The 12,618-nt window shown below is 39.3% G+C and overlaps 1 protein-coding gene across 4 annotated transcripts in view; it reads left to right on the plus strand.

Moving 5' to 3' along the window:
- ANKRD50 (ankyrin repeat domain 50) overlaps positions 1 to 12,618 on the plus strand; it is a 56,379-nt gene that overhangs the window by 1,284 nt on the left and 42,477 nt on the right. For 2 of the 4 annotated variants that reach the window (XM_008267942.5, XM_070047617.2), the window contains exon 2: positions 164 to 1,405. In XM_008267942.5, the coding sequence (XP_008266164.3) occupies positions 894 to 1,405 (512 nt within the window). In that variant the 5' untranslated portion in view covers positions 164 to 893. The remainder of the gene's footprint in view (positions 1 to 163; positions 1,406 to 12,618) is intronic. The other 2 variants (XM_002717240.6, XM_070047618.2) reach the window with 1 other exon arrangement.

Below are 12,618 nucleotides of genomic sequence, written 5' to 3' on the forward strand. Positions count from 1 at the left end.
AAGGATAATTAATTATTCTGAGGGTAATTGTCCCAGTGTGTTTTGAAAGTGCTCAGGATGGAATACGTGGGTGTTTGAGATGACTTTAACTGGTCAATTGGATCTTCTGGGGAACGCACTTTTAAGGCATGATGCTAAGAGCTTTTTGTTTGTTCTATTTTAGTGACTTGTGGAAATTTTTGATTCCCCAGACGTCTTCAAAGCAAGAGACCTGTTAACAGGTTCATTAAGAATCTGCTCTCGAAAACTGTATTTTATGAGTGCTTTGGATTAAGAAGGTGTTAACAGTGTCATTTCTGCCACATAAGAGACTATAATCTGAAACAGTTCCCTGGCAGTTGCCCAGATGCCTGAAACTGGCAAGAGCTAGTACTTTGAGCCATCATCCTGCAAAAGGAAATACAGAGTTTGCGTCTGTGCTGTCTAAGGGTGCCTTCTCTGATGCCATGTGATGATGGACAACTTTTCTGCCTCTCATTTTCAGATACAGAATTAACACCTGGCATCTGGAGGAGCGCTTGGTACAGACCGCAAGATTTGGGCTTGCTCTTTAGTTTTCCAGATGTTGTATCTCATCTGTCTACTCGAAACCTCCACAATCACATAAACTGCAGATGTAGCCATGGAGTTGTGTGACCCATCCAGCTATTGGAAAGGTGTTACTAAGCTTTGGAGCTAGCCCTTTACCCAGCAGTTCAAGACCTTATCAAGAATAAGGAGCCAAACAAAGACATGCACGTTCTGTTGACAAGTAGACTCTGTAACTGATGAGTTTTATTCTAACTGCTCATTAAAGTCAACTGAATATGCAAGTTGTGTCCTAATGGATGTAAAGACCTATGCTGATGTGTTCAGACTCTAGCAAACATTGAAGATTAAAAAAAAAAACTATTATGACTAATCCTTGGGAAGAGAAAGTCTGCAAAATGGCTCAAACCAGTTTACTGCAAGGGAAGCAGTTTTACTGTAGGGAGTGGGTTTTCCACAAGCTTCAGCATTGCCTCCAGGAGAAAACTAACTGCTGCAATAGTGCTGTCAACACCCCATCCCTTGCAGTGAATTCTGGGAATAATGCTGGTGCCATCGCTGGAAAGGGAGCTGCCTGGGGTGTGTTGTTGGTAGGAGGGCCTGGCAGTGGTAAGACCGCCCTGTGCACTGAGCTCCTGTGGCCAAGTTCACCTGCAGGCTTGCAGAGAGGGTTACATCGTCAGGCTTTGGCCTTTCATTTCTGCAAAGCTCAGGACTCTGATACTCTGTGTGTTGGAGGCTTTATCAGGGGTCTGGTGGCCCAGATCTGCCGCAGTGGACTACTCCAAGGATATGAAGACAAGCTCAGAGATCCAGCAGTCCAGAGCCTCTTACAACCTGGGGAATGTGAGAGGAACCCAGCTGAAGCATTTAAAAGGTAACAATGGGAATATCCTGGTGTTCAGGCTTCTATGGAAAAATTAAAGTGACCTTTTGTTTTGCTTTTAACTGGAGTACCTTTGCGAGTGCTGTACATTTGGGTTAATGCTATGGTTGTGAAAACATCTATTTACTGTTGAATATTCAAAGAAGCAAAATTTAAGTTATACTTAGCAGTATATGGGATTAAAAGCTCGCCTTTTAATTTTACTTGTTTGACACAGAATGTTAGTTTTCTGATACCTGTCAGTGGGAAGGAGCATTTGTTCTTACGGTAGAGAAGAACATTTAGCTTCCTAGAAACTAGGATACTTTTGCAGAAACTAGGATACTATACATGGAACTGAACTTAGAAAAACTCTTAGAATCTAGCCTATTTCTGTTTATCACAATGTTATTTTCTTTAAGAAAGGTTCTCTATAAAACAGATCGTTAGCCATTGAAAATCCGAAGAAAATTTGCTAATGTGATTTGGAATTTATTCCCTAGGAAGTAACTGAAAAGCTGAATGATCCTGTGAAACTTAGAAAACAGTGAAAATGTGGAGTCACTTTAGTACTTTTAGTGAGTGGTATAGAGGACATTCCTCTCCTGAGTTCAATACAGCACTTTTCCATGGGAAATGCATTGGTCTAAGGGGTGAGCAAGTTGCTTTTCAAAGTGGTGTCAGATTCAAAATGTGTTCAAGAAAACATAACTCCCTGAAAATAAATTTGGCCTATCCGCTGCTCATTGTAAGCATGGCAGGCAAATTGTCATTTTGTGTTTGCTATTGCCTCGCGTCAGCTGCAGTTACTCATTTGGCCACACTCCTTTTTACCTCCTTCACAGTAAATAGTTCCTAGCGGGTAGAAGAGGGTCCCCAAAGGATTCTGGAATAGTGTGCCCTGGAGTTTCTGTGTGGTGGGAAGAGGAGTGATTTAGAAGTTTGTGTGTCTGTCTGTGAGACCTGTGTCTCTATGGAAGGATTTGAGCAAGATTTGAAGTGCTGTGAAAAAGAGTCATGTTTGTTATTATGATGTCCTCAAATGTAATGGTATAGAATGTATACATTTGGAATAATATTGAAAATATGTAATAATCATTGTAGCAAACAGTGTCAGTCATGAAATCTTGTCATCTTCCGAGCAATCCTGTGAGGTAGGTACAGTTGTTATTCCCATTTTGTAGATGGGCAAAGTGAAGCACACAAAGCCCGAGTCAGTCATTCAAAGTTCCAGGCCAGTAAGTGGCAGGATTGAGATTTGAAACGGATTTGTTTGTATGTTCGTATACTGTTGTAATAGTAGACATTCTTAGGAGGACTTGATGGGAAGAGGAATTTAGAAAAATATGTTGAAATGGGGCATGGGAAGGGTTGTATCACAGTATGTTTGAGTGCAGATTTCAGATTATGCGTATAAGTAATAGAAAAAGTAGCATTCTAAAATGAGAGTTATGAATGATGGTATAGAATTCAAGCATGAGAGGGGGTTATTAAAGTTGGCCAGAGGGACTTGTCTTTGGCAGGTATGATACTTTTTAATACTTAAATGTGATCCAGTAAAACTCAGGACAAATTTCTTCTCTTTAGCTGTCAGCTATCAAAATCAGGATTAGAACTGTTGTCTCAGTTTTACATTAATGAAGAAATCTATTCGTTGATGCCTGTAACATGGATTTGAGATGCCAAGTTTGATGAGGTTGTTCAGTATAGAATTACTATAAGGAATCAATAATATAGTCTTTAATCAAAACTTGACCTTTTAAAAGATTTAAAATCTTTGTATATAAGCAATTCTTTTCCTCTTACTGATTTTTTAAGAAACTATAACTAGTTGAAGAGCTATGGTTTTGGTTTTTTGTTTTAAGTTACTTTGTAAGTTATTTAGATTTATTGACTTTTTTAAAAAGATGTATTTTATTTATTTGAAAGGCAGAGTTACGGAGAGAGGAGGAGAAGAGAGCGAGAGAGAGAGAGAGAGAGAGAGAAATCTTCCTCCTGTGAGGTTAACTCCCCAAATGGCCCAAATGGCCGCTGCTGGGCCAGGCTGAAGCCAGGAGCCAGACACTTCTTCTGGGTCTTCCACATGGCTAAAGAGGCCCAAACACTTGGGCTCTCTTCCTGTGCTCTCCCAGGCACATTAACAGGGAACTGGATTGGAAGTGGAGTAGCTGGGTGTTGAACTGGTGCCTGTATGTGATGCTGGTGTCAGCTTAACCTGGTAAGCCACAATGCCACCACAGATTTATAGACATCTTAGTCACTTTCAAAGAGCTTAGTCTAAGTTTAACTTAATCTAACTAAATTGTATAATTTCTTGGAAATTATACATTTCTAGTACCCAAATGTTTGAAATCATGTCTGATAACTACGCTTTTGATATATTTTGATCCTAAGCATATCTCTTTAGTATCATAGCTTGTCCTTACAGCAAATTTCCCTTTTCATGTGTTCCTTCTTTTATTTCTTTTTCCTTATATGATTTTGAGGGGAAAAAAGAAGCAATTACTGCAGTGTGTGAAATCCACATTAGCACGGCTTTTTTGATTGACAGAGGAGCTAATCACTTTATATTCTTATTTAATCTCTTACTGGATCTTTCAGGAACCTGGGTCATTTCCCTTTCTACATCATTAAACTAATTGACCATGAACAAAAATTATTTAACGGGTATTTGAACACTCTTTTTTTGGTTGTTCATAGAGATACTTGTACACTTCTAAATCTGTAAAGCTGTAGATAGCCTTATTCAAATGCAGACAGGAGAACAGAGTTCTAACTTTAAGAACTGTGTTTTAGTGTGGGCTGTAGTGTTAGATGATCTGGGCTTCTGCTTTTGGATAAACAACCAAGACTACCATGTGTTCTGTTAGGGATTGACTGACTTCTTAAGTCCTTTAGAGAATTTTAGTAGGATTGTATTTTATTTAGCCATGGACAGATACTGGAATTCAACAGTTAGACCAGTGGAGCAGAGAACCATGTTTCCAAGGAATTCTCGGAGACAGAGATGGAAATAGCTAATTATAAGGCAATGGGAGATGAAATAAAAACTTAGCAACGAGAAGGATAAGGTTTTTTTCCCATTTTTTCACAACAGAATCCAAAACCGGTTTTATTTCCTTAAGTTCTTATTTGTTTTAAATTGGTAATATTGGTTTCATATATTCCTGTGTGAAACAATTGAATAGTAATAGAAAATCAATAAAGAAAAAAATCGTACTGTTCACAGATCCACAAAACTGGGGAGACTGAAGAGAAGTGATTCAGTAATGGATACTGTATGGTCCACTTATCTTTTCTTCAGTTTTATAGTCTGATTTTTTTTTGTCTATTTTATGCTGCTAATGGTAATAGAATACGAAGTACTACAAGTTGACTTCCCACATGAAACCATGTAGCAAAGTGGTAACCTGTCAATTACTAGCTTATTGAAATCAGGTTTTCTTTATAACCAGCAAAAAGCATGAAAGGAATTTCATATTAATCTGGTTAGATATTACCATGTTCTTTCTGTTCTGGTATGGTATGGTATACTCTGTTGTCTCTTAGGCTTAGTTATCAAGAGATTTCTTCTGACATTCAGGCATCAATTCCTAGAATAAATATTGAGAACTCTGTGTTTTCGTCGTAGTTCAGCTCAGATATGTTTTGAGAACCTTCTTTGTCTTTAGGAGAGCTGAGCTGCAGATTAGTCTTTGAATAGAACAGAAAAAATTCCTTGCCTTCATGGAGCTTGTATTCTAACCTTACCAAATTATTTTATTTCTATACAGAGAAATAATAGTTGGAATAAATATCAGAGTGTTTATAAAATATATGAACAGTTTAACATTTATAGAATTCTGTGATCTGCTAAAGAGAATGAGGAATAAGGCACATACTGATTACTTGTTTGGCTTGTTTTTTGTTCTTTTCCTTTTTTTTTTTTCCTGAACTGGTTGAAGTGCAAAGCTGTTAGTAGGCTTACAACATTTTTTTTTCCCATTTTTGCCGGTGGGACTAAGTCCATGATGATTATATTTTACTTGTTTTGAAAACTAAAGGCTAATGTCTCTATTCGACCTCTTCCTTCAGACTCTTCATCCAAAACTGTGTGTATTTTGTATTGAATGTGTTGTTCTTTTTTTTTTTTATTTGACAGAGTTAGACAGAGAGAAAGGTCTTCCTTCCGTTGGTTCACTCCCCAAATGGCCTCCACGGCCAGCACTGCACTGATCTGAAGCCAGGAGCCAGGTGCTTCCTCTTGGTCTCCCATGGGGTGCAGGGCCCAAGCACTTGGGCCATCCTCCACTGCCCTCCCGGGCCACAGCAGAGAGCTGGATGGGAAGAGGAGTAACCAGGACTAGAACCCAGCGCCCATATGGGATACCGGTGCCACAGGCGGAAGATTAACCAAGTGAGCCACGGCACCGGCCCCTTAATGTGTTTTTCTAAAGTTAGCATTAGAGGTTTAGTTTTCTAGTAGCCCTGTAACTTAAAAAAAAAAAAAAAATAGCAATTACTTTTGACAAACAGACCAAGCATCTAAGTTAAGGAATGAGGGGAAATGGGGTAGCAGCTTTCGGCTTTATAGCTGGTTTAAAAGCAGAGCTAACAGTGGTTACTTCCTAGAACTCCTTCCTGAACTTCAGTGTCATGGGCCCTGAACTTAGGGGCCTTTTTGGCAATTTCGATGGATGTGATGATGAGAACCTTGTTCCTGACAGGTGTCATTTCTTAACTTTTAGTTCTGGGTTGATCTGCAAAACCGAGTGTGCATTTCCTACGTGCATTGTCAATATCCCTATGTTGAGTAAAAATGATTTTGTTCCGTATAATGGTGACAAGAAAAATTAAACCTCTTTGGGGTTCTACAAATTAAGAATAAATGGAATAAAATTTTTAAAAAATGTTAAGTAATTAAAGATGACTTACTTTAAATCTTGAGAGTTTGTTATTGGTTATTGGTGAAAGATAGCAGGAATTGTCAGGAAAAGAAAAAACCAGATCAAATGCTGAGATAAGTTTTTTTTTTTTAATATCAACTAGAAATCTTTGAATGTTTGAATATTCTTTCTCATGTTTTTATTTCCTTCAATTCTTCAGATGTTTAGCTTATATAGTAGTTATTTACACTGTTTTTTATTGTCTCTATAGCCATGTGCTTCTTTATGTTGGCCATAGTGTTTTGTATAGCCTTTTGTATACAGTTACAAAATTAATTCCTTTTGAATGAATAAATAGTGTTACTTGCCTATCTGGAGTTTGAACCCAATTGAAATTAAGCTGAAGCTCTTGAATTAGAAAGGAAATTGGAATGTTATATCATTTAGATCAGTTTTAAATAGAGACCAGACTGGAATAGTGATTATTAATTTATTAACCTACTGTCTGCTGTTTAACATGTATGACTATGGCAATAGTCCAGATAGTTTTAAGTGGCTAGATATCTATCTCTTGTCTCAACTGGCTCCAAGTATTTTTGGCACACTCAACAAAGGGGCCAAGAACAGAAGGGGACTGGAATGTATGCCTCCTTCTTACCCTCACTTGTGATGTGTTTTCATGACAAAACATTCCACTTCCATAATCTATCTTGTATAGCTAATACTATTTCAAAGAACTGCCATTATCCAGTCTTAAATATTGTCATATTTAAATAGCCTTTTAAAAGTGTTTTTACTGTTCAAATTTTACATTAAATAAATACAATTTTCTTCTTTTTAAGATTTATTTATTGTTTGAAAGGAAGAGTTATAGAGACAGGGAAAGACAAAGAGCGATATTTTCCATCCACTGATGCACTCCCTAAATGGCTGCAGCAGCCAGGGCTATGCCAAGCTGAAGCCAAGAACTTTATTCAGGGCTCCCTTGTGGGTGGTAGAGGTGGGGCAGGAACCCAAGCATTTGGGCCATCTTCACTGCTTTCCCAGGTGCATTAGCAGGGAACTGGGTTAGAAGTGGAGCAGCCAGGACTCAAACCAGCCCCATATGTGGTGCGTGTGTCACAGGAGGCTCTTTATCTCCTACTGCACAATGACGGTCCCAAAGATAATTTTCATGAACAAAATTCCACATTTGTATTTTGGTCTAAGAGCATCATTTTTCACTAAGTTGCTGGCCTTTTCCAAGTTTAAACCATCTCATGTTTTCTTAAAGATGGACTTCCATTCATTTATATGCTCTCTCTTTCCCTTCGTAGAATCCTTTCTTTTTACCCTAAGTTAGCTCTTCAATATTTCATATCAAAGTGCACTGCCTTTGGTCTCTCGTACTCTTTATCATTTGCTGAAGCAATCTTCCACCTCTAGTCACTGAAGCTATAATGGCATCATATATTATTCCTGCTTACATATTTATCCTATTCAAAGTCAGCCACATTCTTAGTTCTGTTTGGCAACCTTTTTATTTCTTTCTTGATAACTCAAATTCTTTTTTAATCAATGTCGTGGTGCCATACCAGTTGAAACATTTTTTTTACCTAATTCAGGAAATTTCACATGCATATCCATGGATTTTTTAATTCCTGGAAAAAAAACTGAAAAATTTTATAATACCAGATTCCTTTGAATTAATAATCTTGTAGCTGAGTCAGTTGTGTCTTTATATGCGGCTTACATGATGTCATTTGATCCTCTACTGTCTTATCTTGGAGTAAGACCACTTTGTTTATATATGTCAGCCTGGCTCCTATAAGCATTTTCAAACATCAGCATGTTTCGTAATTCTATGTGAGAATAACACTACTTTTTTGTGTTCCCCCAAATCTCTTGTTTGTCCTGAATTTCTGTCTTGGAGTGCTACTTCCTCTTCCCTATCACAGCTCCCTGCAATCTAACTTCTATCCCTACATGCTTTCAGAAAGATACTTAGAAATAATTGCTTTTGAACTTATTGCTCAATCTGCCCTTAGCCTTAGATAATGCATTTTAGAACTTTTTTTTCTGATTTGTACTTTCTTCCTTTCAGAAGCCCCTGCTGACTCTATCGCTTGATGGTCCTTCCTCTTTATTGTCTGTGCGTGTCTACTCCACATAGCTTACTCACAGATGTTGTCTCTTTGTGAAAGATTCCATCAGCTTATTTTATTTGTATGTATGACTACGATATCTGACATGATAGAACTCAAATCTGTACCAGTAGTCTTTGTCTTCATTCTGATCAACGTATTATCTTTTGGGCCCCGTGTAGTGGCTAAGCAGGTAAAGTGGCTACCTGCAATGTTGGCATCCTGTTTAGGTGCTGGATTGTGTTCCGTATGTTGCCCTTCTGATCCAGCTCTCTGCTATAATGGCCTGGGAAAAGCAGTGGAAGATGGCTCAAGTGCTTGGGTCCCTGCTACTCATGTGGGAGACCTGAAAGAGGCCCCAGGCTCCTGGTTTCTTTTTCTTTTTCTTTTTTTTTTTTTTTTTTCTTGACAGGCAGAGTGGAGAGTGAGAGAGAGAGAGACAGAGAGAAAGTTCTTCCTTTGCCTTTGGTTCACCCTCCAATGGTCGCGGCGGCCGGCGCCGCACCGATCCGAAGCCAGGAGCCAGGTGCTTCTCCTGGTCTCCCATGGGGTGCAGGGCCCAAGGACCTGGACCATCCTCCACTGCACTCCCGGGCCACAGCAGAGAGCTGGCCTGGAAGAGGGGCAACCGGGATAGAATTCAGCGCCCTGACTGGGACTAGAACCCGGGGTGCCAGCGCCGCAAGGTGGAGGATTAGTCTATTGAGCCAGGGCGCCGGCCCCTAGGCTCCTGGTTTCTGCCTGGCCCAGTCCCAGCCATTGCAGCAATCTGGAGAGTGAACTAGTGGAAGGAAGATCTCTATCTCTCTCTTCTTTCTCTTTTTGTAACTCTGACTTTCAAGCAAATAAATAAATCTTAAAAAAAAAAAAAACAAAAAAACAGAAAACATGTTTTCACATGAATGTCCTTCACTGACCTTATGATAAATCTGACTTGACTTCTAGCTGCTTCTGTGTGTTAATCCATTTGTTTTTAAAATAAGTATTCGGTGCCAATCGCATGCCATATATGGGCTAAATATCAGGGCTAAACTGGGGATGAACTACATTAAACAAGTAGTCACAAAAATAAATGCAAAGTAACAGCTTTGCTAAGGGCTAAGACAGACACAGGATAATTAAGCATCTACTGTAAAACTTGATCATTATCTCAGATTCTGAGAAAACTGATTTTTTAATAAGATTTATTTTCATTTTTTTGAAAGACACAGTTCCAGAGAGAGAGAGAAAGTCTTCCATCTATTGGTTCACTCCCCAATTGGCCTTAATGGCCAGAGCTGAGCCGATCCAAAGCTAGGCGCCAAGAGCTTCCTCCAGGTCTCCCATGTGGGTCCAGGAGCCCAAGGACTTGGGCCCTCCTCTGCTGCCTTCCCAGGTGTATTAGCAGGGAGCTGGACTGGAAGTGAAACAGCCAGGACTCTAACTGGCGCCGATATGGGATGCTGGTACTGCACAGTAGGGCTTTAACCTACTGCGTCACAGTGCTGGCCCCAAGAAAACTAACTTTGAATAAATTTATTTATATCTGAAATGCATACAGAGACATTGAGAGATCTTCCATCTGCTGATTCACTTGCCAGATACCTGTAATAGCTGAGATTGGGCCAGACCAAAGCCTGGAACTCAATCCCAATCTCTGACATTGGAGACAGAGACTCATGTATTGGAGCCTACAGTGTGTATGCATTAGCAGGAAGCTACAGTTGAAAGTGGAATGGGGACTTGAGTCCCAGGCACTCCAATATGGGATCCAGGTGTCCTAAATGGTATCTTAAACACCATGCCAAATGCTGCCCAAGAAAACTGACTCTTGATCTAAGTTGTTCCATAATTACTGTTATTTCCAGGCTCTTTGTCAGAAGCGACCTTAAGATCAGTACTGTTGGCATCAACAAGGATGTTGTTAGAATTACACAGTCTCAGGTCATTTGAACCAAATTCTGCTTTTTAATGAAACCTCCATGAGAATCCTGTGCACACTGAAGCCTGAGAAGCACATCTGTAAGCTGAATTCTAGAGTTTTCTTAGACTGTCTTCTATTATACTACTCTAAGATGTTTAATCATTTTTCGCGGACTGTTCCATGAAATTTTTTACCCTAACTTGGAAATTTGTTTATCTATTTTCGGTTGGTCTACTTTTAATGTATTTTGCTCACAGTTGCCCAACTAACCATGGTAAAACAGTGCTTTCTTTAAATTATTCCTCTGTGTCTTTGGTAACCTACAAAACACATTTGAATTTCTGTGTCTAGCTTTAAAAACTCTTGGTAATTTGGTTCTGTCTCATTTAAGTTGTGTATCATGTTCCGTAATCTCATCAGAAACATAAACTCATTCATTCCTTCAAGGATTATTTTTTAAGTATAGGGAACAGATTAAAGCTGGTAGTGGTTATGAATAAATACATATATTAAGGATGTGAACCTTGTGTTTATTTTATGTTTCAGATTTTTAAAATTAATGTTTATTTGAGAGGCAGAGAGAGAGAGAGGGGCGATGGACAGAGAAAGAGCTCTCATCTGCTGACTCACTCCCCAGATGCCCACAGCACCTGGGGCGGGGCTGGGGCCAAAGCTGTGGGTTTGCAACCCAGATCTCCCATGTGGGTGGTAGGAACTCAGCCACTTGGGCCATGGCCTGCTGCCACCCAGGATCTGCACTGGCAGGAAGATGGAGTCAGGAGCCAGAGCAGGGAATTGAACCCAGGTACTATTTTAAGCACAGATATCTTAATCACTAGACTAAAGCCTGGTCCCAGTTGCCAAATTCTTTTAATTTATTTATTTTATTTATTTTTTCATCTACTTGAAAGGCATAGAGAAAGTCAAAGAGGGAGAGACTGATCTTCCATCTGCTGGTTCATTTCCGGGGTGGGGATTGGGGAGAATTAATTGATCTCTTCATAGTTTGTTCCCCCAAAGTCCTTCAATAGCTATGCCTGAGCCTAGCCAAAGCCCAGAGCCCAGAACTCAATTCGGGTCTTCCACATGGGAGACAGGGGCCCAGGCATTTAAACCGTTATTTACTGCCTTTCATGATGCATTAGCAGAAAGATGGATTGGAAGTAGAGCAATCGGACTTGAACTTACACTCTTGATTTGGGATGCAGACATTCCAAAACAACCACAATGCCTGCCCCAAGATTTTTTTTTCCAGTTTATTTTAAGTCCTTTACTTCTTTTTTGTAGCAATTTCGCTCTTTTTTTTTAATTTTATGAAGTTAAAGTTTCTGTGAAATGAAATGATCTCATACTTTTATGAAATAAAAACAATATTTTTCTATTAAATATCTCTTTGAAGAATATTCTAATTAGTTTCCTGTCTTTATCCTCTAGTTGTTTCAGTGATGTCTCTGACTGTACCGTTTTGTTTTAAATTTCAAACCAATTTCTATCAGATTATCTTAAATATTCATATTGAATATTCACATATTCATACTGTCATTTTCTTTCCACTGTACACATACGTAGCTAAAAGTAATCTCAGATAATAAAGTAGAATTTGAAAATGTTCATTCAGTTGCTTAATAAAAGTGAATATTAGTTAAGAGGACTAATTATACATTGAGTTTTCCAGAAGCTGGTGACCTTTTCGGTTATGTGTCATTATCTGAATACATAGCTACTCTTGGGAGGTTGGATTTTTTTACGTCTTTTCTTCAGCTCTCCATGTATCCATCTTTGTCATATGATATGACAGGTCTTTTTGCTAGAGGAGAAGTTGTTTTTTTTTTTTTTTTTTTAAAGGTTTATTTATTTATTTGAAAGGCAAAGTTACAGAGAGGCAGAGAGAAAACAGTCTTCCATCCGCTGGTTCACTCCCCAGATGGCTGCAACGGCCAGAGCTAAGCCTATCTGAAGCCAGGAGCCAGAAGTTTCTTCCGGGTCTCCCACATGGGTGCAGGGGCCCATTGACTTGGGCCATCTTCTACTGCCTTCCCAGGCCATAGCAGAGAGCTGGATCTGAAGTGGAGCAGCTGGGAGTCCCGGCGCCCATATGGGATGCAGGCGCTGTAGCAGACTTAACCTGCTATACCACAGTGCAAGCCCCTTGTTCAGTCTTTAAGATAAATACCTGCACTGCTCTCTCTTCTGGCACTACCCCCATTATCTGCTGCCTAGACATACAGTAGCCTCCTAACTAGACTTCTTGTTGCTGTTGTTGTCCATGGTAACCTCACATAGCAGTAGGAGTGTTAGATCATGTTACTTTTCTGCTTAAAACCTCCCAATGGC

Source organism: Oryctolagus cuniculus, chromosome 8 (genome assembly GCF_051225735.1).
Source record: "Oryctolagus cuniculus isolate XC-2025 breed Fujian yellow rabbit chromosome 8, ASM5122573v1, whole genome shotgun sequence".
In the NCBI taxonomy this organism is placed as follows: domain Eukaryota; kingdom Metazoa; phylum Chordata; class Mammalia; order Lagomorpha; family Leporidae; genus Oryctolagus; species Oryctolagus cuniculus.